Here is a 26,491-nt window from a genome sequence, read left to right as displayed (position 1 = left end):
AGAAGTGTCAGAGCGCAGTCAAAAGTTAACTTCTACTCAGTTAGGTATTTAATTTTCCACTTGCTTCAGAGCGGCATTTTCCCACTTTCCAGCGAGACGAAAGGTGAGATAAGCGACTTAAATCCCTTGAGTTCCATATCCATTCTGCTTACCATTTGGTGATTTTAAACAGCTTTAGAAACACATGTGGGGGATTAGAGTAGTGAAGACTGTGGCCATTAATCTTCTGACTTCCATAGACCCTCCCTAATGTCAATAAAATGGTCTAATCGTACACAAATCTCAAGGTTAAAATGTATCCCTGTTTTGAAAAGGTAAAGCATACAAAAATAAATATAAAAGTAAAAAAGAGACACTTCAAACCACGCCACCTTGTCGTTTAAACCAATTACAACGTGCTGCGCTGCTCTTGTCCCTGATTGGTACAGGTCACGTGATACACATTGGCGACAGTGTTACCAAGTCTCAACTCCCACACATGTAACTTTTTTTTTATAACTTCCTCGCTCTTCCACCCATTTACGTGGTCTTTATCCCTTTTTCTTCCTTTCTACTACAAGCTTTACCTTGATTTTTCTTTTCCTTATTAGTCATACATGGGAGACATTACCATAAACACTATCTTCCTGAATTACCATTGAAAAAATATACCCAAACCAACTTTCTGGCTTTTTTCATCCATTTACGTGGCTTTTATCCCTTTATCTACCTTTTAATACAAGTTTTACCTTACCTCTTCTTTTTTACGGGTCATACATGCCATATTGAAGAAATGATTTGGAAAAAATATAACCAAACTAACTTTCTGGCCATTTCATCCATTTACGTGGCTTTCATCCCTGTCCTTTCTTTTACTACAAACTTTACCTTACCTCTTCTTCTTTTTATCGAGTCATGCATGCCATCTTTTAGAAATGATTGGGAAAAATATAACCAACGCATTAATGAGTAAAATAAAAAACGATAAAAACAAGTACAGATAACAGAAGCGAGATACAGCTTCACAGAAATTCCCCAACCCACTTCCACTAACCTAGTAACAACAAACTCGCCTTGAAACTAACTGAAATATAACACGAGGTCAAGAATATGCATTTACCTTACTGGCGAGAGGCTGACCGCTGAGACAACTGCTCTCTTGCTTCACATTTGCGCTCTCAATACTGTAAAAGAGAAACAGGAAAAATTATGAGTTAGGTATCTGTTAGAAAGTTGCGTATATCTATTTATCTAATTTGTAATAAGCATGGTGGTGGTGGTGGGTGGTGGTGGTGGGTAGTAATAGTAGTAGTAGTAGTAGTAGTAGTAGTAGTAGTAGTAGTAGTAGTAGCATCATCATAAATATCAGTAATAATAGTAGCAGCATATATTTTGAAGCGCATATCAAAGCACTGAGCTAAACATGAAAAAAAGAGAGATAAAAAAAATAAAGAAAAAAAACAGGGAGAGGCAAACCCGATACATATTACATTACATTTACAACCAGCGAGAGGGACACAATAAAAACAAATCATGCGAATACAAGGCCGGGGCTGATACAGGCGGTGTAATATTTGGGTCACGTCCCCGAACACGTGCGGTAATCCAGCTTGTGTCAACACGCCACGAGCTCTCCCAGGACACACACACATTCAATGATTAATTAAGCCCACATGCTCTCAGATCCATTTCCTTTATCGAACTAAAACATACGTGGTTATATCGTCGTCATTAAGAACAATAATGATAATTAAGAAAAGTACTATTCTTCATTCAAATATTCACGAATTACATAAAGCTAAATGAGAGTTCCTATTTTACGTCGTTGAAATAAAATTGACGTAAGGTTGAGCAGTATTTCCTTTTTTTTTGGTCGTTGAAGCATCAAAACTACGTAAATCTCAATAAAAATTCGTACTCTTTGTCGTTAAAACATTAAAATTACGTACACCTTAATAACAACTCCTACATGTGTCGTTAAAACATATCAAATTACATAAACCTGGACAGGAACTCCGAAAATTTGTAATGACGTAAAATCAGTAAAGAACTTCCACTGTTTCTCGTTAATATTGACAAAAGACACCATCAGATCAATATCACTGAGTCGGAACCTTCCCAAAAGCCACCCACACACATCTGACGTATACCATTAACAGGGAACATAACACGCGTCACAGGCAAGGTCGTCAGCCGCGCACGAGGACCGCCGTCACCACCCTGTTGCACAAAGGTCCAGAGCTGTGAGCGCTGGCTTCATTACATCTTCACTAGTTTCATAATCTCATCCGGAAGTCCTACCTCTTCTTCTTCTTCTTTGGACCTGCTATCCCTTAAATAATTTCATATGCCACTTTGCTGTCTTCTTTTCCGTCCTTAAATGTTTCAGTGCCTTATCCTACATTTGACTTCTTACCCTCCTCATGGCGAGACAGTGAATAAGTGTACTCTTTCACTTCCCATTCTTCTTTTCAATATATTTCAAGTCACATCAGTTACCCTTAATCTGACCCTTCTTAAAACAGCAATACTAGGAAATTATTCACGCTAGAATATCAGTCTTCTACAGGAAAAAAGACAGGGAAGAGGAGTAATAGTTACCTGACCGCCTGAGGTATGAGGCCTCTGCAGCTCTGCGCATCACGTGTCACTGACGTCTCATACTTGGGAGACGATTCGATTAGCGCATGCGTGATGTTGCCAACTTACCACCCACCCAACGATAATATCTTTTTTCATACATATTTTTTTATTATCTCAGTATATCCCCGAGCCATTTCTTTATATATAAATCATGATAACACGACAGCATCAATCCTTCAGTAAAGATAGGAAGAAAGACACATACATCAATCAAGTCAAGGATAACACAACATGAATAAAAGCGATGACATTGTCGTACTCAACAAAAACAAAGACAAACTAAAGACAAGATAAGATGCCACAAATATTGTACTGTTCTAATGTTTGCAATGAATTTGTTGCTGAAACGATCACAATACTCGTGAAAATTTAACAAGAGAAACAGCACAAAAAAAGTGGAGGCGAGATGGATGACAGTAAAGGCTTGCCGACTGCAGTGTTGTGAAATGACGTCACCTAACCATGCTCTTATATGACTTCTAGAACGTTACAGCATGGTGAGCACGAAAACATGGATGGTTTATCAGTGCTATGAATATCTGTGAAGCATTATAATGAAAAGAGAGAGTAACAGGGTAGAAAGCAAATCACTGAGTAGCCCAGCTCTCTTCTCCCTCCGCTTCCTCCCCTCCATCATCGGCTCTCGTATTCTCAAACACTACTATGGTTCACCTCTACTATTTCAAAAGGGTTTATTTCAATTCACATGCGTTTTTAAGGTGCTTTTATGGTTCTAGAGGCAGAGTGGCAAGATTTCTACATTATCAACAGGAGAAACACTCTTGTAAACCCCGCTAATCATCTCTGTGGCCTTTGAAAAAAAAGTCGTGGTGAGGGACTAAGCCGCTTATAATACCGGAACTAATGTGTGTATACTCATTAATCATAACATGTTGACTCTATTATTATCTTTTTTTTTTTACGTATATATTTGTGTTTGTTTCCCTTTCCTCCACTTTCTCGTCTTTCATGTTCCTCCTCCTCCTCCTCGCTATTTTTTTTTTCCTCTCCACGATTCCTCTCCCTTTTTTTTACTGTGATTTTTGTTTTCCTTTCTATTTTCGGTATTTTGCATTTTTCCTTTTGTTCTGCTGTTTTTTTTCGCTTTTTTTAATATGATTTGTCTAACTCGTTGTTCTTGTACTCTTGACACTTCACATGCATATTTCACTCACTCTCTCTCTCTCTCTCTCTCTCTCTCTCTCTCTCTCTCTCTCTCTCTCTCACACAAATAAGGACAACACAAAACCTCGTTAAACATTACAGTGGGAGGCGATGTGATGGGATTATAGCAGCAAAATGTACGTAGTGTGTAGCTTAGCGGTCAGGTCAGTATGTTCCCTTCCCGCTTCGGACAGCTGTGGACACCTCGGGAATTAAATTGGCTTAAGGTTTTAGGGCCGCAGGGACAACAAGGTTACTGGCATGTTGCTCATCTGGAAATCTCTCCTTTTTTCTTTCTCTCTTTTTGTTTGTAGCTTGGAACAGACAGTACTCTCTCTCTCTTTCTCTCCCCCTTTGTCTCTTTCTGCCAAACACACACATAGAAAAAACATCCTTTGATACTTATTATTTCTTCCTCTTCCTCTTAATTTTATTGCGGGAGATGATCTACATAAGTGCTTTGTAGTAATGTAGCGCTGTGCATTCTGGTATTTGCTGTTTCCATGCACTGCTTCCTTTGTCCTGTGATCTATTCAGCCTTGTTATGTTGTTATGAATGGATTTTACGGACCACTGTGTACAAGTGTTCCCCGCGATCCGTTGTTAGTGCAAGATTTTAATTGGATTTGTCATTATAAATCTCTCTCTCTCTCTCTCTCTCTCTCTCTCTCTCTCTCTCTCTCTCTCTCTCTTACAGGCTGTGAAGCAGAAATACCAGAAATATTTGATAAAGGATAAGACACAGGAAGGAGGAAATACAAAAGCAAATTGTTAGAGTTTCAGAAGAAGAAAAAAAAAATAAAAGAAGAAGAAGAAGAAAACAAGAAGAAGAAGAAGAAGAAGAAAAAGAAGATGATGATGATGAAGCACCACCACCACCACTACCACCAGAGACAGAGGCACCATCACTACCAGGAAAAAGAACCAGCTTATAGTAAACAAAGGGTCCATTACTTATAAATCTCGCAGTAACAAAGGGAGCCACGTAGCTAATGGACCCCACACTCCTCCCGCCACACGTCAGCCTTCATAACAATGCTTCTATGGAGCTGACAGGGAAGAGAGGAGTAACATTTTTTTTTCTTGTTTTATTTATACCATGTGGGCTTTTCACGGGAATTTCTGGGCTAAAGGGGATACTTTTTAGGGTACCTCCTACCTCAAAGCCCACCCGCTAGGAAACCGTTGCCCCGAGTGAGGAAGCCCAACCTACACTAGGACCGTGGACAGGATACGAACCCGTGCGCTTGGAGACCCCTCGGACCCCAAAGCACGCATGGTTCCACTGTACCACCATAGAAGGGGGAGGTCGTCTCGTGTCGCTCCTTCAGGGAATTGAGCCTAGTAGTAGCAACAGTAGTCGTTATTGTCGTCTTTCTCCTCCTCCTCTTCCTCTTCTTCTTCCTCGTCCTCCTCTTTCCCCTTTTGTATATGCTATCTAGTTCTTTGTTCTCTCTCTCTCTCTCTCTCTCTCTCTCTCTCTCTCTCTCTCTCTCTCTCTCTCTGACGCACACACAATCAACTTTACCGCTCTACCACGACCACCACTACCAATTATTCCTACAGCTACCACTACAGCGCTCCACCCCAACCTCCCAGCCGCCTCACTTCCACCTCCACCACCACCGCGAGGGCTCCTGGTGATGGGATGGAGAGGGCGGGGCGGTGGAGGCTTGTGTGGACGCCCTGAAGTGGAGTACGTACTTGTCGCCTTGTGATAACCGTGCACTCTCCAATTCTGAGATAACAAATGAGTCTCTAGAGAGCAGTGTGTGGCTGAGAAACTGGGCTGTCCTCTCTCTCTCTCTCTCTCTCTCTCTCTCTAGAAATGATACCCGCTGCAGTCCTTGTCACAAATATTTTTCACACTTTTTACATTTTTTCCACATCCCCAATCGCTGTTTCCCATCGCCCCTTCCTCACTTATAGATAGACACTCCCATCTCCTTCCCTTCCCTTCCCTTCCTTTCCCTTCTTTTTATCCATATCCCCTCATTCCTCCCTTTTCTCCCGTCCCTCCTGTCTCCCATCCTCTCGCAGTGTCATGGTTGCCTCCCCCCAACTCTCATCCTCCCCTCTCCTCTCTCCCCCACTCGAGCTCAATTGCTATGCGCCTTCACCAGACTCGAAACAAGACCTTCTCTGGCCGTTCGATCATCCAGACACGAAGTTGCACCAATTCTCCTTATTGCTTCGCCGCTCGTAAAACATGACTCTCTCTCTCTCTCTCTCTCTCTCTCTCTCTCTCTCTCTCTCTCTCTCTCTCTCTCTGGCTGTCCTTCCTTTCTCCCTTCCCTCTCCTTTCAACACTAGTTTTCTTGTCTCTCCTTTCCTCGTCTTTATTTATTCCTTGTCTCTTCTCCCTTCACTCCAAGTCTCTCCTCTCCATCTCTGTTTCCCTTCCCAGTCGTTATTCATGCCTTTCGAGCCTTCCCTCGCCTCCTCTTCCTCTTCCTTCACCTCCTTCCCTTCAAACAGTCTCTCTCTCTCTCTCTCTCTCTCTCTCTCTCTCTCTCTCTCTCTCTCTCTCTCTCTCTCTCTCTCTCTCTCTCTCTCTCTCTCTCTCTCTCTCTCCTTCTCTCTCTTCCTTTCACTCCTCTTACCCTTTCTTCAATCCCCTCCTCACACTTCCTCCTACTTGTCCTTTCACTCCTCCTTTTCCTCCTCCTCCTTCTGCAGTAGGCGATAAGGACCTTAGCCTCCCAGTTCTATACAAGTTTAGGGAGGAGAATAAATAAATAAACGAGCAAGGTTTCAACACAACATAATAGTGTGTGTGTGTGTGTGTGTGTGTGTGTGTGTGTGTGTGTGTAAGAGCTGCCAGTAAGGGAGTGAGAGACCGGAAGAGAGGTAGAGGGGAAAACTGGGGGACAATGGTAGTTTCATGTCCAGAGAGAGAGAAAGAGAGAGAGGGTGGGGGGTTAGGACAGCTGTTGCCTTGGTATTGTACTTTCTTTCAGCTGAGGAGACACTTTTTCATACAAATAGTGGACATGAAGGTGGCAGTAGTAATTGGAGGGACGCGGAAGGAGGGACGGAAGAGCCAGGCTTGGATGGAGGAAAGCAATGGTTACCAGACACAGCGAAGGGGAAGGGGAAGAGGAAACACAACAAAAGGAAGGGGAAGGAAACAAGACGAGACAGGAGAAATGAAGGACGGAGCTCGATATTAAAGAAAAAGGAAAATTTACACATGAAAAAAAAAAATATTGAAATCTGAATTGAGTTAGAAAGAATAAAGATAAACAGCAATAAAGAAGGATAGGATGGAAGATGAGGCAGGACAAATGAAGAAAGAAAGAGGTCGATATTAAAAAAAAGAAATGAAAAAGGAAAAATCTAAGTGTAAAAAAGAATACTGGAAGAGGTAAAGGAAGGATAGAGAAGGCAAGAAGAAAGAAATAACGAACAGAAAAAAGAAAACAAGGCAATACAGCAAGAATGAAGGTGCAGAATGAAAGAATTTGAAATAAAGGAACAGAAAGAACAATGTAAACGCTGAAAGAAAAAAAATGAAGTCTGAAAAGGAAAAGAAAAAAAAAGGAAAAGAAGAAAGAACAAACATCAAAATTGACAATACTATCATCATCATCATCATCACTTACTACTAATCAATTCAAAGCACACACACATATCCATTAATCCACCAATTCCAGAAATCACGACATTGCCCAGGTAAATTTCCCTCCCAGGTATCTACGCCCAGGTGTCTCGCAAGTCGAAGGTTGAACGGACAGGTGAGATAGTTGGGTGTCATCTGTCTTCCCTCCTACCTGAGACTCGCCCCTCACTAAATTGGACCGGCAAGGCAATATCCAGGAATACTAACCAGTGCACTTACCTATATACCATTTCATCTTGACGGGAGGGATCCAGGGAGGGAGAAGTATGGGAGGAAGAAGTATGGAAAGTGAAGAGGAGGAAGGATTAAAGGAAAACAGAAGTGAGCAAAGAAAAAGAAATATGGAAGGTAAGTATAAGGAGGGAAGAAGAATAGAAGGCAAGGAAGGATGAGAGAAAGAAAAGTATGGAAAGTGGAGAAGGAGGATTGAAGGAAAACAAATAAAATAGAAGTAAGCAATGAAGGAAGAAAAAATAGGTATATGAAAGAAAGGTATAGATAGGAGGGGAGAATAGAAGGAAAGAAGGCAAGGAAGGGCGGAAGGAAAAGTATGGAAACTGAGCGGGAAGAAGAGAAAAATGTAAGTAAAGAAGAAAAATATGAAGGGTAAGTATAGGGAGGGGAGGGAAGGAGGAAAGGTCGAGAGAAGAGAAGAAAAAGAAATTTGAAGGAAATAAGGAAGAAGCATGACACGTGAACAGGGAAAAAAAGGAAAAAAGTAAGCAAAGAAGAAATGAAGAAATATGAAAGGTTGAATAGGGAGGAGGGGGGAGGAAGAAAGATCACGAGAAAATAAAAGAAAATGGAAGGAAAAAAAATGGACGCACAGAACAGCGGTAACTCAATTGGCAAACTCGTATTCTGAGACAGCTCTGTCACCACGACTATTTTCGAAGCCCACAGAGATGATACTGTAGTCTGAGTTCTCATGAGTGTTTCTACTATCAATAACATCTTACCATCTCGTCACTAGTCATCAAGAAAAATATACTTAAAAACCAGCGTAACTTGAACTGGGCCCTTAGTAAAGATAGGAAGTTTCAAAATATGATGCAAACGACACATACTCAACAAAACTCTCCATTTGGAGCAATCCACGGCCTCCTCCTCACTTTCTATCAGCACAGCACTTGAGAGGCTGGCTGAGTGAGGAGGTGGCGTGGGCGGGTCTAGGTGGGTGGGCGGCGAAGGCTGGGATTTGGGAGTAGGACAGAAAAGGCAAGGGCAGGGTGGGTGTCGAGGCCAGCCGCTCTCCACGCTCCCTCCAAGACAAATTAACTTTTACAACTTCGAGGAAAAAGATGACTCTAAGTTTGCCATGCGTCTCTGCAACGTCTGGGCTGAGAGAGAGAGAGAGAGAGAGAGAGAGAGAGAGAGAGAGAGAGAATCAATTTTTAAAAGATTAAGAGAAAATAAAGCCATAACAGGGGTGTATTATGTATTCTCGTTTAAAATGACCACTCTCTAAAGGAAGACCTCTTGCCGTGATGTTTACCTATCTATCTATCTCCCAGTTACCTCAAGGAAGAGTTATGTATGTAGCATCTATTTCCCCTCCTCCTCATCCTCCTGTGGGACATTCATCACAAGCTTGTCTGTTCTTTTTCTACCTATATTTTCTCATACCTTCACGCATGACACTATTGATTCTCGCCTGGAGCGCGCGCGCACACACACACACACACACACACACACACACACAGAGACTTCCCTTCTTCCCTTTATTCCATCATCACTCTCATTTCCTTCCTTCCTCCTTTGCATTCTCCTTTCTGTATTTCAGTTCTTTCTCTTATAGTCTTCACACACACATCTCTTCTTACCTTTACTCCATCATCTCCCTCATTTCATTCCTTCCTCCTTTGCATTCTCCTTTCCGCATAATTTCAGTTCTTTCTCTTATAGTCTTCAAATACACACACTTCTCTTCTTCCCTTTACTTCATCATCTCCCTCATTTCCTTCCTCCTTTTCCATATCATTTCAGTTCTTTCTCTTACAGTCTTCACACACACACACTCAGCCTTTTATATCTTTTCTGCCCTACCATCTCATAGTTCTCAGCGAGTTCATAAAGATTCTGTCCACTAATAAATGAATTTCAGTGCAATCTCAAACAAATTCTAGTAACAACCATGCCCCATAATAAACAGTAAAAGGAGGAAAAGAAGGAAGTGAAGGAAAGGAGAGGAAAGGAAGAAGTGTATGAAGACAGGAAGATAAAAGAAAAGAAAGAGAAGGAAAAGTAGGTTGAGGGCAATAGTAACTAAAAACAAATTCTTTCACATTAAGTTTTGATACTATAAACAAAACAATAAATAAACAAAATAAAATAACCATCCTTTTCCTACAAGCATATCTCCTACCATTGGTAAAATAAATAAACTCTGCAGGTTTCCCCTTTAAGGTTTCCTACTTTAAAACACTCCTGATGGAAAAATACAATAAAAAAACAGACTATAAAAGAGGCATAATGAGATTCTTTGGGCGGCCGGATCCCCAGAGCCCTTTTACCCTTTAAGAGTTCCTGTATTCTTCAAAGAGGGGGAACGAGGGAAAATTACCTGCTGCCCGCCCCTCCGAGCCTCACCTCCTTGGAAGAGAGTGGCTTGTGCCTCCATTTGGCCAGCAGCTTGGAAATATGGCAGAGAGAGAGAGAGAGAGAGAGAGAGAGAGAGAGAGAGAGAGAGAGAGAGAGAGAGAGAGAGAGAGAGAGAGAGAGAGAGAGAGAGAGAGAGAGAGAGAGAGAGAGAGAGAGTGTGTGTGTGTGTGTGTTCCATGATGCAACAAATACACTATATGAGAGAGTGTGAGTTCCATGATGCAACAAATATAGTGTACAATTTCCACTGGTTTAAATAGTTGATTACTCTTTCAGTTTCAATACCGCTGTTGAGGAAAGATTGTAGTGTGCTGGTGCTGGCTGTTATTTCTCTTATCAATATTACTACTTATGTTATTACTATTGCTATCATCTTTATTGTTGGTATTTATTCTTTGGCATATAACATTTTACTAGCACATCCAATTACAGCAAGCCAGCTAATGATAGGTGTGTGTTAGCCAGGTGGTGTCAGGTGGTAGAGGATGGCCTGGATACTATATAATGAAGGATGCTCTTTAAAAAGATGGTACAATTATACTCCTTAAATAACCAGAGTATTTGTTGTGCCCCATCAATACCACATACATACTTAATACAGATCTGTGGACCAGTGTCATTTATTTTGTATATCTTACCCTTTTGGTTTCTTGCTGAACTCAGTGTAAGATATATATTTAAAGTTCTGTTTTCTGTCGTTTACAGAACGGAATATGTGTTAAAACAGTGACCATGCTGAGATAAAATGTGTACATCTCTATATACACTTTCCTCATCTTGTACCATCCTGTCATGTCACAACTACATCTCTATATACACTTCTCTCATCTTGTATCAACCTGTCATGTCACCATTCGGGTAACATGAGGTACTGATCTGATACACATAAATGCAATCGCTCACATAACTCATGAGTGCACACATAGATGAACAGAGCACTGACTGAGCAAAGGAACAGACCTCTTTTCTCACACACCTTCACTACAGCAGGGCCAGTGTTCAGTCACCCATGCTAATCCCTCCAACTTCACCACCTCCCCCACCTGACCACTGCCACAACCAAGTCCTTGTCATGGTCATGTAGTGCTGAAAAGTCCCACAATTGTGAGAACTTCAAGCTTGAAAGTGAGATCTGCCAGGACTGACCATTTTCACTCTTGACTCCCTGCCAGACTTAAATAATTACTTCCCCTCATTGAGTTTGGATTATTGCACATTGTTTTAGTAATGAATGAAATAAGGTAAGATAGTCAAACTGGGCAACAAGATGGAATCTAGGTGTATTAGTGTTCCAGTAATACTATAAAGGATTATCTGAGGACGAGGAATGTTATAATCCATGCATCCTAGTGAGCCATCACTACAGTGAGTATGGAGCCTCTCATGATGATAATGGTCACTGGAAGTGCTACAAGTTAATACCCATTATGGTTATCATATTTAACTAAGCAAGGTATCACATAAAAATCAAGATGAATCATAGTTTCTTTCCAAGAACATCTAGTTTATACATAATTATTCTGCCAAAAAAGTCTGTGGACGAGGGGAAGGTGAGGCGGAGAGATGTGGTGGTGAGCGGCTCAGGCAGGTGGAGAGTCTGAGGTGTGCCAATGTCTTCCAGGGGCCAGGAATGTGCCGTGTGCCACTCACTGCTGCCTTCTCCCTGTGATACCTCCACTACTGTGTTGGCTGCACCACAGAAGCCTCCCTAAGGGTGAACAAGTAGTAAGTAAGAGGGAACATATGACAAAGTTAAAAAGCACAAGGCATAACCATCACCTATGACCTGCAAGACGAAAACCAAGACTCTATGTTGTTCTTTGCTATAACACAGGTTAGGGACACCAGCACTTCCTACAACAAGCTACAAGCACTCACCTGGAACTGAGCAATGATAGTTGTGACCTGCACTGGGCTGGGCCACCTGAGGGCCACCCACTGCGGCACACCCTGGTCACTGTTCCAGCAGGTCTCAGCGGAGCCATCAAAGAGGTGCTGCTTGCCCAACTCTCGGGTGTTCCTGCCCAGCACCGAGCTCACCCGACACTGACTTTCTCCAACTAGGGATATGTCGCTCATCTTTAGAGGCCAGAAAGGGCAATTTAGTGGCTAATCAGTTGGCCTTGATCATACATTATGTAGTTATTTCTCTGTGATCAGAATTTCTTTAATAACAAAATGTTGATCACAAAGCACAAAGACTCAATACTTTCTAATTATAAGGCCCTTTCATCCTCTCATTGTATCTACTAATATTCATAACACAAGACAGGCAAGTCTTGATTTACAAGTGTGACTTATACATTTATCATATTGCCAAATAAATTTTCTTCCTTTATTGTCATTTATGATCTCTAGAGAATGTAACGTATTAATTTTGTAAATCAAGATTTGCCTGCATGTATCTACAGTAACTACAAGAATAAAGGATATTTTGAAAAACAATTATAGTTCACGAAATTTCATTAAAAACTGAATCTACAACAGTTAATTTTTTACCACATGTACATAAAATAAATTTTGAGATAGTTTTCACACCATTATGGAATGTATAGGTTGGTTGTACAGTGTGGGGAGGCACAGATCAGGAAGATTAATGGGAACAAACTTGTTGACTATGTTATATGCATTTATATCTTTCAATAGGACATGATTCCTGACTACCTACATACAAAAGTGAAAATTAACTGCCAAGATGTATGTATGGGTGGGAAATGCAAAACTGTGTGTAATAATGTATATAGCTGTAAGAGTACAAAATGAGTGATATAACAAAAGTGCACTATGGATAAAAGAACAGAAACCTTCACTCCTTTTATATCAATTTGGTTCAACGTGTGAGTGTATGACAGGGAAAACTGTGTTAATTTTACAATGAATATGATGGAAAATGTGAAAATGTGAATGCCAATGACAGAATGGAGATGAACAGTGCCAACATTTTACCAGCACAACCATAGCATTGTGAAACTTGACACAGAAAGAACATCATCATTACAAAACAAACCGTGTGGTGCTAAACTAAACAAAGCAACCCAGAAACCTGAGACACTGAAAATCTTGCACCAGTGGTCAGAAGCATGATTGCAACAAGAGTACCGCATGTTCTGTGATCAGCATGTGTGCGCACACACACACACACACTTACTTTATCTCTCTCTCACTTCTAAAATTATATGATACTTGTACTTTCAACATATGAAATAATACTTAAATGTCATCAATATTTATTTTTTCACTATACCAACACAAACCATTAGAACAGAAGCAGAAACACAAGAAGAAACAGCTGACCACAAAAAAGTTTCCTCATAAACAATAGTTTGTCATGATAATAAATGTCATCATAAGATTATGTCCTCTCTGACACATACCTTAATGACACAACTCAAAGCAAAATATAAATACCTTAAAATATTCCACACCCATATTAAATAAGGAAGTAAACAACTTCAGATAACAAAATATGTTGCACACACTTCTTGACACACACTAAACTAGTCACAAATAATTCACACCACATAACCATAAGATACCTGAAAAAATCAAATAAATAAAATTGAATATATAAATATGTAAATAAATAAATAAATAATGACAATCCAATAAAAATACGTAAGCTGCAGAACAATTTTGCACAAATCTGATCCCCACACCTCTGAACACACAGGAGGGGGCTCATTTATCTTCCTTGAGGGAGAGGTGGTGCACAGGTACTCCAGTGTTGATCTTTCCATACACCAGCATGCATACTGTTACAACTTTATAATGCTGCCCAGTACAGTAAAATTCTGTTTAACCCAGTAACTCAAAGAACAGGAGGAGAGTCAGAATAAGATGCAGACAAATGACTCAATCTCCTAAAACTTCACATGAACAAAAGTATCTCCGATGGGTCAGGTCAGGAGCTGCCAGACGAGAGATGGGTTAGCTAGCCAGGCTGGAGACAAACCATCTAAGGAAAGATATGTATGCAATTTTAAGAATAAAGTTTGTCCATTTCTATTTTAGTAACATATTGAATCCAACCACAAAAACATGAGTTACAGTATATTTTAGATATTGAGGATTTCGTTAAACAAAATTCATCAAATATACAGGACTAGCATTTCACCAGTGCATGCTGCCACATAATGTAAGTACAATATCCAAATTCAGAACATATGAAATGATGTATATTAAATTAATTCAAGCTAAACCAATATTGGCCTCCATATAGATCTCAGTTCAACTTAATGATGTTGATATTCTTGTACAACTGAACCACTCAACAGATTGATGGTTCTGCTAAGAGATATTCATTCCTTTTATTGTCACTGAAACATTGCCTTTTTCCATTTTTGCCCATAATTTATATCTTTTTCTATTGTTCCTTATCAAAATGGCCTCCTCCCTCAAAACATCATAAATATATTTTTTTTCTCTCACCAATAAAGGATTGCATGAACTTAAAACCTTATTTAACATTTTTCTCCACCATGCATCAATCTGAAGAGAATTATATGGAAAACAAATTGCTACAAATGAAGATCACACACACACACACACACACACACAAATCAGTAACATTTGTACCATTCTCTGCAACAGCCAAGACTAATTTAGCTTTGAGTGAATGGTCTACATATGAAAGATGAAAATATATCTGGCACACACAAAAAACAGTGAATGAAGGCAAAGAAATATGATATGGTACAAAAGTATACCATAAACACATCTATGACTCGGCTGTCTTTGGGGGAACAGCAAGCACTCTTGACAAACACTATATGGGAGCTTATAAGATCAGACAAGGTAAGAATTTAAGTAACCTGCTACACTCATCTCCACATTGTTCACTTGTTTCCTTCAGTTCTACATCCTCTGATCTGGTGATGTGCTACTGGCTTCCCTCACAAGTCCTTTGATCTCCTGTCAGTCTCCTTACTATCCCAATAAACTTCGCCAGACCATGACTCAACACTGAAGAAAACACTCAATGCAGTGGATGAGTGTGAGGGGTTGCTCAACTGCCGACCCTGAATGGACATGTCTTTCCTTTGCTAACTGGAATGTTTAGTGTACAGAGTCAGGGCGACAAAACACACACTCCTGTTTCCACAGTTCTGTCACATCTAGCGTAAATCATAAACTCCATTTATCCAGATTATCCTTACAAAATTAACATATATAATCATGATATTTTTAAATGCCCTTATGATCCATATAAATTAATATAATAAATATTCCACTTATCATACCATAAATATCTCTTAGTTATACAGTTAAGTACATCTCCATACATGTATGTTACATGACTAGTGAACTCAATCGTAAGTACATCCATTACCATAAATAAGTACAAGTTCATCATAAATAAAAATTATTGTGTGTATATTTATATATATATATCCAAGATGCACAGCTAAGCTACCATAGTATTTATAAACAACTTGTCAGACAAAATAATGGCAGATTCATAAATCACTGGCCCTGTTTCATGCCCTCCAGCCTATTCCTAGTACAAAATGTATTCTCTTTGAATAACCAGGAGAGGACTGGGTTGAAAAGAAGTGGTGTGTGTCTGTAGGCAAATCTCACCATACTACCGAGATTAGTGAATGTTCTACTTGAGCTATAAGTTCCTGACACCTGGAACGGTGGAAAATTACATGACACTATTCTTGACATTAAGTACAAAAGGAGTAATTCAAGAGAAACAAAAATATATATGTGAGAAATCAACAATTATGACTAGTTTGATTTTGGATGAACTCTGGAATTACCCTGACAAAGCAAAGAATCAAAGCACGCAAAAAATAAAGGCCATCTTTCATGGTTATGTACACAATGGTGAGAGCGACGCTGAAGGAAGTCTAATCTAGCGGCTCTTGCTTTATCCTTATATTGCAAAAGTTATCAGTACTGAATGAAGGGTCATCCGGCGGCTCCTGCTTGATGACAGGTGCTGGCTGTGCTGGTGGTGGAGGCGGTGTTACTCCCGGCTCCTGTTTTATCACAACCTTGGGGACAATACTTCTGAGAGGTGGAAGTGGCGGTGGTGCCGGCTCTCCTGGCTCCTGTTTCACCACCACATTGGGAGTCTTTATGGCAGTAGTAGTGGTAGTGTTGGCGGTGCTGTTGGCTGTGGTTACTGTGCCCAGTGAGGAGGGGATGAGTATTGTCTGGAAATTGCTGGTGTTGGGGGTTGAGCTTCCCTTGGAGGGTAACAGTACCATGCGCTGGTTATTAGCCCCAGACAGCAGCAATAAGGGCTGAGAGAGCATTACAGAATTTTGTTGGACACCAGGTTTGGACAGCAGTATGATTTGTTGTCCTGCCATCAGCTGGCCCTGAGGCAGGATGACAGATGGCTGACCCAAGACAAGCTGCTGATTCCCACCAGTGCTCTGGACCGAGGGTGTTGGTGCAGCTGTAGCCTGGGGGGAGGTTAAGATGACTTGCTTGTTTGTAGTCATACCTTGAGGTAGCACAAGCCTCAGACCTTCTCCTTTTTGGTTATTGCCTGCTGACAATAACATTATTTGCTGCTTTCCTTGCATGCCATCTGCTACCTGGGCAGTGGCAGAGTCTGCACCCAGCTGTGAGGTCTTTCCTTGAGTGCTGTCTTTGTTACTCTTGTTTGCTTTGGCCACACCAGAGTTTGCTTGAGCATTTTTCACAGCCAAACCTTTACACAACAACAACTTCTCCTGAAGCTCAATGAATTCTTTGTAGCTGAGTACTTTGGTTTTCTCACCTTCTTTACCTTGTTTCTTCGCATCACCAGATTTCTGTGTTTGCTTCCCACTCTTTTTAGCAAAAGCCTTAGTGGTGGTTGTTTTACTTTGAGTAGTGGCAGTGGTGGAGAGGACACTGGCATGTGTGGTGGTGACTGGGGTGATGGAGCACTGGATGGAAGTGGAGGCACTCACCACTGGTTTGTAGATGGACCGTGGCTGTGGTGCTTTGGTGCCAAGAATTCCACATGTGCTATTCTTTACAACAGTCTTCTCTGGAGCATTGAGGGGAATCTGCCTGAGGTCTGCGTGGTGGAGATCAATATGGCCGGTGATGCTGGCCTGGGTGGCACAGTACACACCACAGATGGAACACTTGAATGACTTGATTCCCTGATGACTCCTCATGTGTCGCTTCACCTCATCATTGCGAGGGAATCCCTTGCCGCAGACCTCACACTTGTACGGCCGCTCCCCAGTGTGCAGGCGGATGTGGATCTTGTGCTTGTGCCAGTGGCGGAAACACTTGCCACAGTACTGGCACTTGTAGGGCTTCTCACCAGTGTGGTTCCTGCGGTGCACCAGCAGGCTCTTGGAGTGCGTGAACCTGCGGCCACACACTTCACACTCGTATGGCGTCTCCTTGGTGTGGGAGCGCATGTGGCTGGTTAGGCCGGACTTATCATAACACTTTTTCCCACATATCCCACAGATGTAAGGGCGATCTCCATTGTGTATCCTCATGTGGATGGTGTAGCTGGTCTTGTGGGTGTAGGTATTGGAGCACAGCTTGCACTTGTAGGGCCGCTCCCCTGTGTGCACCCGCATGTGCAGGGTGACGTAGTGCTTCTGGGTGAATCGCTTCTTGCACACCTTGCATTGAAATGGCCTGGGTATCTTGTGGGAATTGGTGGTGTGATTGAGGAAATCCTCCCGCCGATAAAACCGCTTCCCACACACTCCGCACTCATTACGAATGGACACTGCATCTGTCACCTTCATTACTGGGGTGTCTAATGCTCCTGCCTCTTCAGCTGCCGCCTCAGTGTTAGGGAAGCCCTCAGTGAACTCCATTGCTGATGATAAATCAGTCTCCATGTCTGGCTCGTCAGTGGCACCCATGTTGCCGAGAGGATCCTCATCTTGCACATCCATGGAATCACAGGGTTCTTCCTTTATCCTCACTGTCTTTCCTGTTTTGTTCTCAGTGTTCTGCACCTTTGATGAGCTGGATGGATGCTGTTCTGCTGTCCCCTGCTCTTGATTCTCCTGTTCGTGCTCTCTCTCTTCCTCATTTTCTTGTGGTTCAAGTTTAATTCTGAAAGGGACTTTAACATCTTCCTCCAAGCAAGGATGCTTGTCATACTCCCTCTCACAGCCAAATGAGGCCCCACAGTGGGTGCACTGAATGATAAGCTCCCCCATGGCTGGGTGATACCACTACACACCCTCACAGCATATGGCACACTTGTAACTAGATGTCAGACTAGAGGAGACTAGAAGTATTAAATTATGGCACAACACCAGTTTACATAGTTATGATATACTAAAGTGTTAGTCTACTGTCAGTAAGCGTATGCAGGTTAGTTTCCGCAAACATGGCACGTCTCCTTGCTATAAGGTTACACGGATAGTCCAGGTGTGAGTTAGCTTGTTCTTATGCACAAAGACTGACTCCCTCATCCTTAGTGGTTATCTTCAGCAATGGTCTGGAATAAGAAAAAACCTTTCTTAAAGCTGTTCCTTCACAAAAAGAATATTTAATCACTGATCCAACATCAACTTAAGGTAAACTAACAACAAATAAAATTTTTTAGTTTCCGATATTATCCGTGGAAGCTTGAAAAGTCAGTATTACAATTACACATTCAAACTGCTCGCTACTCAACAAAATTGATAAGTAAAAGGTTTTCCTTAGATAGACCACCTTAATGTTTTTCCCCATGCATTTTCAGTTCAAATAACATGCACATGCATCCAAACCTTTACATTTAGATGTATTAATCAAATCTATTAAAATTTGAAGTTGATATATTGATAAAATGTGAACAGAAGCAGCAGAAGAATAATTTCCACTAACCATGGTAAGAAAATATATTGAGGAAGAGAATAACTTTTGTGAATTGCAAAACACATGTTTATGTTGTAAAGAGAGACACATAAATAGATACCTAAATATATAGATATATATGAGTTCTCTCTGTAACAAGAACAGCTGCCATGAACTGCTGAAAGAGTGTACAATCAAACACAATGCCCCGGACAGAGGCAGGAGCCATGGACATATGAATGACGCTCCTCCTGCTGGTTGTCAATTGGCAATGAACATAAATTTATCTATTGGCAGACTGTATCATGAGGTTTCTTGGAACTGTGAAATGATGGCTGGAGTAGCAACTTTTAAGCACATTGTTATTTCTGACAAGCATTGCAGTGGCTGAATGATGACCTCCACAAGCACACTTCATTGCAATTTACATCCACTTCAGGTATTGTTAGTAGTGACAATCAACACAGTTTTCCTAGGTCCATTATACAGCAAATTACTGTGTATTGCTGGCTTGACATACAGTAATATATCACACTCAGCATGCTCTGGTGCAAATTCAGTACGACGTCACATTACATCTGGTGTGGTTCAGTGCCAGGAGAGCCACACTGACTGTTCATTCACAGTGATGACTGCTACACCACTCACAGCTCGGAAAGATGAAAAATCACACCTGCCAACTTTCTGATATGTGGCGTGTTAAATCTGATGCAACCGTGATGCAACACATGTTAATACCGAATGAATAAACAGAATGACCCAACCACAGCACATTACCAACCTTACTAACTGTCCCTTGTACTTTTTAATCTTCTGGTAAGGAATAGAGGACTGCCATCTCTCTCACTACCTACACATTGCAAGGAATGTTATGGTCCTCACTCATCATGGGAAGACATAGCAGGGCTTTAACACTAAGCTGTTCTGCCACACTCGTTACTTCTTTCTTCTTAACCTAATCATTGCTGTTAATCTTACAAATTACTAAATCAGTGAATCATAAAATGAACTCCAAAAAACTATGAATCTTTCACTGAAATAAGGAATTTTCCATCCATAAATAAAGAATGCGTGCACAATACTAACATATTAATAGATACTCCAACTGCTGCAAAAATAAAATTTAGGATTATCCACACTGTGTTGCTGAATAACAGGCTGAAGTACTGCATGCTGTATGTTACTTAGGAAGGGACACTGTTATTGAAATGATTTTTTATTCTTTTTATTTCCAGTGATAAGGAAAGCATATGAGCCACTTCCCTCTTACAGAATAACTGGCCAACACCTTGTTCACACTATCATTGCCCACAGGAAGGTTTATGTTGGACTTTAAAGGAAAACGGTAATACTGCTGACCTTATGACTAATTTTGTCACGCAATCAATAGACGGTACAGGCTTTAGTGGAAGGCTCAGTTCTAACGCATATCACCATATTTTCGAGTAATTTTTCTACTGTGCACCTCCCTGTGTACTATTTTGCCTTGTTTTTATTCATAAAACACCTCCTAAGTCATGAAAAGCACGCCCTGCTCCTACAACATGCACCTCCTGTCATCAGTACCAGCGGGGGCCCCGAGTGTCATTCAAAATTTAAAGGTCCGAGGGGATGGGGGGATTACATCATGTCAAGATAAACTAAGCCATCTCCACAGGCACCAGCATCAGCATCAGCACTCGCTATCCCCAATCTGCCAGGAAGTCATTACTTAATCCACGGTGTTGGGATAATTATGCAAACAGTGGCGACAGAAGATGGGGAGGAGGCTGCCTGGTCACCTGGTGGAGAGCGGGGACTCCACCATGCTTGTCTCAGAGGCTGGGCCAAGGCTACGATTTTCAGGCCATTCTATGCTCACTGTGCTGACTCACGTGATGCTCAGTGTTGATGCCGCTTTATTCAATTATGAGTAAACGCTGGCATGCTGGAGGTGGTAAGGCCCAGTGACGGCCCCGTGCAGCTGCTCCCGTGAAGACCAGGGTGGCGTGCAGGGGTCGGGACGTGGCCAGCACAGGATCAATACAGCGCTATGCCAGACGACGCGCCTCAACCACCTTCCAATTTCTTCACTTCCACCACCCACTCCTTATCCAGACTCACCCACTTCATCGACGAGAACATCAGGGTCATACAGGTTTGCCTAACTCTTACCTTTTTGCTGTGTGTGGCGCTGCTGAGTGATATCAGTTGCAGCAGGCAACCTAACGGAGACCGCCGCCGTGCCGCCAGTTGGTGCCCGCTGATCGGAGTCAAGTGGAGCTCTGCGCGTGCTCCCATCAAACACACACGCGCACTGCACCCACAACGTAAAATATATACAGAGAGAGAATATTGTTCCATGGGGAAATAAGATGAAGCCTATCGCCGTGTGTGATGCATAGTAAATAATATAAAGAAATTTAGTAAAAGTATAGCTACTCATTTCATCTAGTGGTTGTCATGGAAACGTTATCGATCGATATGGCGGAATAAAGTACACCTGCAAGTTCCCAACCACCACACAGGGTGCCCGCTATCCGTTGTTCACTACAGACCTCAACTTCCACTCACACAAGATCATGTGGTGTACAGTCATGTGCTACAAACTTCATATTACTGCATGTCCTCACTGATGGCTCAGCGCAATTCATCATTAGGCTATGCATTATTACTTTAATCATTTATCTTCCTTCATTTCAGTATGGGGTGTACTGCGTCGGGGCGGCGGGTGCGGTGGTGGTGCTGCACAGCGTGCGTGCGGTGAGTCTTCATTAAAATCTAGGGCATCAAATACCTAATAACGCATCGTTCATGTTTGTGAATTGCTTTTTTTCTAACTTTCTACACAGGCTGTATACGTTTTATGAATACAATCAACTGTTACAGTTTACGAAGTTTGCCAAGATCCAAGACATCCCGAAGGAATTCATCAGTAAGCACGTCAGGCTACATGGACACGTGCGGTGGGTGGGGGTGACGCCGCCCACTCCACCCACCACGCCGCCGCACTCCCAAGCCAACTCCTCGCTGGCAGAAAATGGAACAAGGCCAGCCCCGTTTTCTTCCGGAACAGAGACCGCAGGAAAGAGGGGCCACGAGGGGGACGGGGGCAGGAGCCTGAGTGCCGACAACCGGGGGATCTATGAGGGCGCGGGGGAACTGCATCCCTGGGAGGACGGCATCGACCCTGCTCTGGCCAGGATCAACTATATGCAGGACATGACTCCCCTCTTCCTGCAGGTAAGGCTGGAGGTTTATCTATTCCTACGTACCTCCAACCTCCCCCTTAGCCCATCTTACTCATTATCCTAGTTATTTCCAATGAAATAGATGAATGGAAGAAAGATGATCGAATCTCCAGAGAAATATACTACTTACTTACCTTTTCCCTCCCCTTCAGGTGGAGCACAGCCCGGTGTTTGCTGTGGTGCGCCGCAAGACAGATCAACTGCTGCCTCTCCAGCTGGCGGACGTCGAGGTACAGTTCATAATCTGCATCAGTCACTCGAATGCTCACAAATTTCACAGTGGTGTGGGTGGATAGAGGAGGAAGAGGAGGAGGAGGAGGTGGATCCAGGGTGATGATGCAGCAACTATTTCCAGGTGACAGCGGCAGGGTTGGAACGAGCCAGCAGCAGTTTGGTGGATCGTCGTGTTTGGTTCACCCTCATCTCTCACAACGCTGATGACGACACGCTGGTCTGTTTCATCAAACCAACCAAGGCCAGTATGCCATGCTCGTTTGCAATACTACAGTCCCCATATTCTCTCTGTTACTCAATGTATGTGCCTTACTTTTCTATTTTCCCACCTGATGCCTTACTGGATTATTTTTTTACCGACAGATATTCGCAAAGAGTGTGAATGAGCAGCTGGTGCGTGATGGCTTGGCGCTGGCGGGACCCCTGAATCTGCAGCTGCACGGGGATAAGCGGTACACTCAGCTGTACACCAAGTTGCTGAAGGCTCAGGAATATGCCGAGAAGAAGAAACTGGGGATGTGGAAGCCGTCTGAAGACAAGAAAGGCTTGCTGGCCCGCCTATGGGGTAAAATACGTGCCTTCGGTTCTAAGTAGCAGTTATCCTGACGGTTCCCTTTCACTAATGCTCAATTATAAAGCAAGTGCTGTTATAGTAGTATGTGTAGTGACACTGTATAAAGTTCTTATTTTTTCGTGAACAAGTTTTAGTTTCTTGTAAATATTTGCAGAGTTGGTTTTGTTAGCATGGATAGCTATTAATATTTGCATATAGACGAGTCTGGCTTCACAAAAGGCTGTTTTCTCTTAGTACAGCTCGATATGCACCATTGCGCTGGTTTTATTTATCCCTGTGGTGATAAGAAGATATCTCATTACCTTGGCATTGGGTCAACAAACTCAGCCAGGACTGCACCACTTGGAGGAAGGCTGCCGGGATTCCTTCACTAGTGTACGGGGAAATAAACAATGAACAACAGGACAACTTTATTAGTAAAAGGTCAAAAAGAGAGTTACACACGTAGAAAAAAGATATCCGAGGAATAAATCTGACAGGAAATAATGATCAATTAAATATTTTATATCCTTCGTGTCAGATTACACAAATGAACATTCCTTTCCTCTTTCATCGGTTAAAGTTATCAAACCTTAAAAACCTTCACACCATTGTTATCAAAACTTTCAAGCTAAGCTGACAGATATTAGCTAAAGTGAACAGCACGAGTTAAGACATGAAAATACAACACGAGGGATTGAAAAAAGAAAGAAAGAAAGAAAGAAAAAAGTTTCCTACTGAACCATACTTAGGACTCTGAAGAATACCGGGAGTTGGTTGTCATCAAACTTGGATTAGCAAAAACTGGTGTTACATTATAAGAAAATATGGACTTCAGAGTGCCACAGTAAATATCTGCATCATTTTGAGTTGGGGACAAGGACAATCTAATAACATCAACACATCACAGAGGCAGTGCTGACGTTTATCTAGTAAGTCTGTTTTGCAGCAAAAGTCAAGGATGGAATTATTAATGGCTTACGTCACTGGAAAGTATTTAAGGACACAACCTCCCTCAGGTGCCGGAACTCCGTCTGTTCCAGTAACGAAGCGAAACGCCTTTCAATCAATTCACGATTCCATCGAATTTTCCAAGGGCAGTCGTGAAAGAGCCAGCGAGGGCGTTGGGAGGCAATTAGTCATCAGAATAATACTTCCAAACTTATGTCGCGCTGAAGTAGATGTATATAGAAATGTACTAGAGTTCATAATATACTTGTAGCTGTAAGTTATGCGATCGTTCATGCTGCAGCGAAGCGATTACCTTGTATACAAGTCCCACATGAAAGATAACGAGAACCTCTGGACTGAGAGGTCGTGGAGAGATGATGGCAAACGTAAGCTGCATGAGTATGATAAAATGGAATCTCCAAAAATCGTATTTCTCATGGCGGGAAGAACGGGAAGCGCTACACTGCAGGTCATCTCCTTTTTAAAAGAATGTCATGTTTTAAAGCAGCCATTTCTAAACTCCAAGGAGCAAGGACGTACGCAGATGTCCAGTGACACGCGAAATAAGACTATTTTTCTCAGTCTGAGAATAAAATAGTCACTCCTACACTTTCCTGTGTAATTCGTATTGTTCAAAAGTCGCGTGCAATGTGGAAACTCGTGCTCAAGGGCACACCAGAGCACATTATTTGTGTACCAGTAATAATTACCCGTGCAAGGCGATGCGTCAAGATGCTAAAAGTGTCAGTTGTTAATGGAAGAATGATTGCAAGATTCGTATCTAATGTCCTTTCTTTATGTTTGAAAATAATCTCGGTCATTGTGACTGTGGGATGATATTGACAACATATTTATTTTGCTGAGTATATGACATTTAAAGTACTTCATAATCTGTTATTCAGAGCAGCGGGATCTGAGGAGATGCCAGCAGTCGAGAACCCGCACGAAGCTAAGGTCTGCCTTCACTTTGGTCTTTGCCTCTTCCAGGTAACAAAGTATTCACGAAAAAAAGCATCACTGATTATATTAAGTAAGAAATGGATAAGAATACTGTATTGTAACTATGACGCAGGCTCTCCGCGGCGCTCTAGGCTCCGAAGGTGGTGTCATCCATCATCTGTGGTGTGTGCTGCCGCATGAGGTAGTAGGGCCAGTAGATCAAATTGAAGATGACGAACGCCCCGGGGAAGAAGCCGCGGCACAGACGGTCAACGGCCATGGCGTGGTTGTAGTAGTTCCTGGGCTCCTTGGGGTCTGCTCCGATGGGTTCCGGGTCCTGCGGGTGGTAGGAGGGTCATTACTACTTAGCTCAAAGAATGTCCTAGATCACCCACCCATATTGACTGAATGACGCTGCTGACTTACCTTATAACACACACTGTTGAACACTATATAGTGCTACTGAAGTACGGCTATAAAAGAGAATATAGCATACTTTTAAACTGTTTTCCCTTGAAGCACTATATACTTCCCTTTTTCATATGGCAAAACTTTTCTTTAATTAATTGATTAATTACCATTTTTTCACTGATGTGTCGCGGCGCTTCAAATGAAACGATCAATCAGTCAATTAACCAGGCAAGCAACCGATAAATTACAGACAACTAAACAATTAACTCCCAGACGTGCAGCGCGTGAAGAGGCAAGATGCAGGACTTCCAGGCACGGCAGTGAGTCTTTGCTGACGGGCGGGGCACGGCAAGCCGTTACTAAAGGCATGTCCTGCATCACTTGACACTTCCCATCCCTCCTTGACGCACCATCGCTTGGGCCTCAGCGGTGTGGGCACTGGGAGCGCTGTGGGTAGCCAATCCTGAGTGTCGTGGCTGATCACTCATCGCCTGCTGCACGAGTCCAAGGGACTAGTCCAGGCAGGGACTCTCGTCCCCACCATGGCATCATCGTGCCGACCTTATTGCTTGTGGACATACTAATGATTCACTAAGTAACAAGGCAATCCACACTGGTTGCATTAGTAAAAGCTTGATTAGCAAGGCTTTTCTTCTCCTGACTACGGCCAATCTGTTTAATTAAAAAAGCTAGACGCAAATAAAAAATAGATCTAGTTTTCAAAGCGTTAATATATTGTCTGAGATACTCTTGGCTTATGTCAACAAGCATGATTTCTTTTAGCAAAAATACATTACACATTTCCGCTATCAGATAGCTTCGTTAGAATGTAAGTTGCAAGAATAAAATGAATCACATAACTTTCATAAGCATGCATGCCATTATATGGTAAAGTATGACAATAATGCTACAACGGAAAAAGCTGGGAACATTGATGTAATGATAAGACATGCACATTTGTCGCACTAGACAAGAGAGGAGTAACAAAGAGGATATCACACGTCCAGCGGTGACAGCGGAGCAGGAGGTTGGAACGTCCATGGACAGACAACCTGATCATGCATGACCGGTGGACCTCGGCATGCGCGGGGCTGACTCCCGGGACCATTCGCCGCGAGCTTGCTCCCTCGAACGCCGAGGTCCACAAGTTAAGTTTACGGTAAATCCACGCTCCGTAGACCACAAGCTTATGTAAACACGATGCGCAAATTTGGATGACAAATTTTGTGAATGCAAATAAATAGTGTGCGTTTTGTTTTAGTAATTCTAATACTTGGTATGAGTTAGTGTCGGCCGGAGCTGCCTCGCTATCAACCTTATCACTATCACCAACACCACTGTCCAGTCCCACCTCTTCCTCCTCGGACCCGAACAGCTGTAGACCCACATCAGGAG

The 26,491-nt window shown here is 42.2% G+C and overlaps 4 protein-coding genes across 10 annotated transcripts in view; 1 reads left to right on the top strand and 3 right to left on the bottom strand.

Annotated features, from left to right (window-relative positions):
- Positions 1-11,486: 11,486 nt before the first annotated feature.
- On the bottom strand, positions 11,487-12,088 carry LOC123510863 (nuclear receptor 2C2-associated protein-like). Its single transcript, XM_045266304.1, has 2 exons — positions 11,888-12,088; positions 11,487-11,717 (listed from the first exon to the last, which is right to left on the bottom strand). The coding sequence occupies exons 1-2, from the start codon at positions 12,086-12,088 to the stop codon at positions 11,487-11,489; spliced, it is 432 nt and encodes a 143-aa protein (XP_045122239.1).
- Positions 12,089-12,454: 366 nt separating this feature from the next.
- LOC123510885 (zinc finger protein 628-like) lies at positions 12,455-18,296 on the bottom strand. The gene has a single exon (XM_045266336.1). The coding sequence runs from the start codon at positions 18,151-18,153 to the stop codon at positions 15,865-15,867; it is 2,289 nt and encodes a 762-aa protein (XP_045122271.1). The 5' UTR covers positions 18,154-18,296; the 3' UTR covers positions 12,455-15,864.
- A 139-nt stretch (positions 18,297-18,435) lies between these two features.
- LOC123510887 lies at positions 18,436-23,069 on the top strand. Its single transcript, XM_045266345.1, has 6 exons — positions 18,436-20,915; positions 21,461-21,520; positions 21,647-22,000; positions 22,161-22,238; positions 22,364-22,483; positions 22,606-23,069. The coding sequence occupies exons 1-6, from the start codon at positions 20,811-20,813 to the stop codon at positions 22,834-22,836; spliced, it is 948 nt and encodes a 315-aa protein (XP_045122280.1). The 5' UTR covers positions 18,436-20,810; the 3' UTR covers positions 22,837-23,069.
- Positions 23,070-23,213: 144 nt separating this feature from the next.
- LOC123510886 (glycine receptor subunit alpha-2-like) overlaps positions 23,214-26,491 on the bottom strand; it is a 47,085-nt gene continuing 43,807 nt past the window's right edge. For 3 of the 7 annotated variants that reach the window (XM_045266339.1, XM_045266338.1, XM_045266340.1), the window contains 2 exons: positions 26,370-26,471; positions 23,214-25,022 (listed from right to left, as the gene is read on the bottom strand). In XM_045266339.1, the coding sequence (XP_045122274.1) occupies positions 24,834-25,022; positions 26,370-26,471 (291 nt within the window). In that variant the 3' untranslated portion in view covers positions 23,214-24,833. The remainder of the gene's footprint in view (positions 25,023-26,369; positions 26,472-26,491) is intronic. The other 4 variants (XM_045266341.1, XM_045266343.1, XM_045266342.1 and 1 more) reach the window with 2 other exon arrangements.

The sequence above is a fragment of the Portunus trituberculatus genome, chromosome 30, assembly GCF_017591435.1.
Source record: "Portunus trituberculatus isolate SZX2019 chromosome 30, ASM1759143v1, whole genome shotgun sequence".
Classification (NCBI taxonomy): Eukaryota; Metazoa; Arthropoda; class Malacostraca; order Decapoda; family Portunidae; genus Portunus; species Portunus trituberculatus.
The sequence above is the reverse complement of the archived record's forward strand: the minus strand, read 5'-3'. Positions and strand labels throughout refer to the sequence as shown.

What these genes read in the sequence shown, in the direction of transcription:
- LOC123510863 (XM_045266304.1), bottom strand. Translation starts at nt 12,088, where the DNA reads ATGAGCGACATATCCCTAGTTGGAGAAAGTCAGTGTCGGGTGAGCTCG. An exon ending in CTATCATTGCTCAGTTCCAG is followed by an intron (nt 11,718 to 11,887) that starts GTGAGTGCTTGT and finishes GTTCACCCTTAG; the next exon opens with GGAGGCTTCTGTGGTGCAGC.
- LOC123510885 (XM_045266336.1), bottom strand. Translation starts at nt 18,153, where the DNA reads ATGGGGGAGCTTATCATTCAGTGCACCCACTGTGGGGCCTCATTTGGC.
- LOC123510887 (XM_045266345.1), top strand. Translation starts at nt 20,811, where the DNA reads ATGCCAGACGACGCGCCTCAACCACCTTCCAATTTCTTCACTTCCACC. An exon ending in AGAACATCAGGGTCATACAG is followed by an intron (nt 20,916 to 21,460) that starts GTTTGCCTAACT and finishes CCTTCATTTCAG; the next exon opens with TATGGGGTGTACTGCGTCGG. An exon ending in GTTTCATCAAACCAACCAAG is followed by an intron (nt 22,484 to 22,605) that starts GCCAGTATGCCA and finishes TTTTACCGACAG; the next exon opens with ATATTCGCAAAGAGTGTGAA.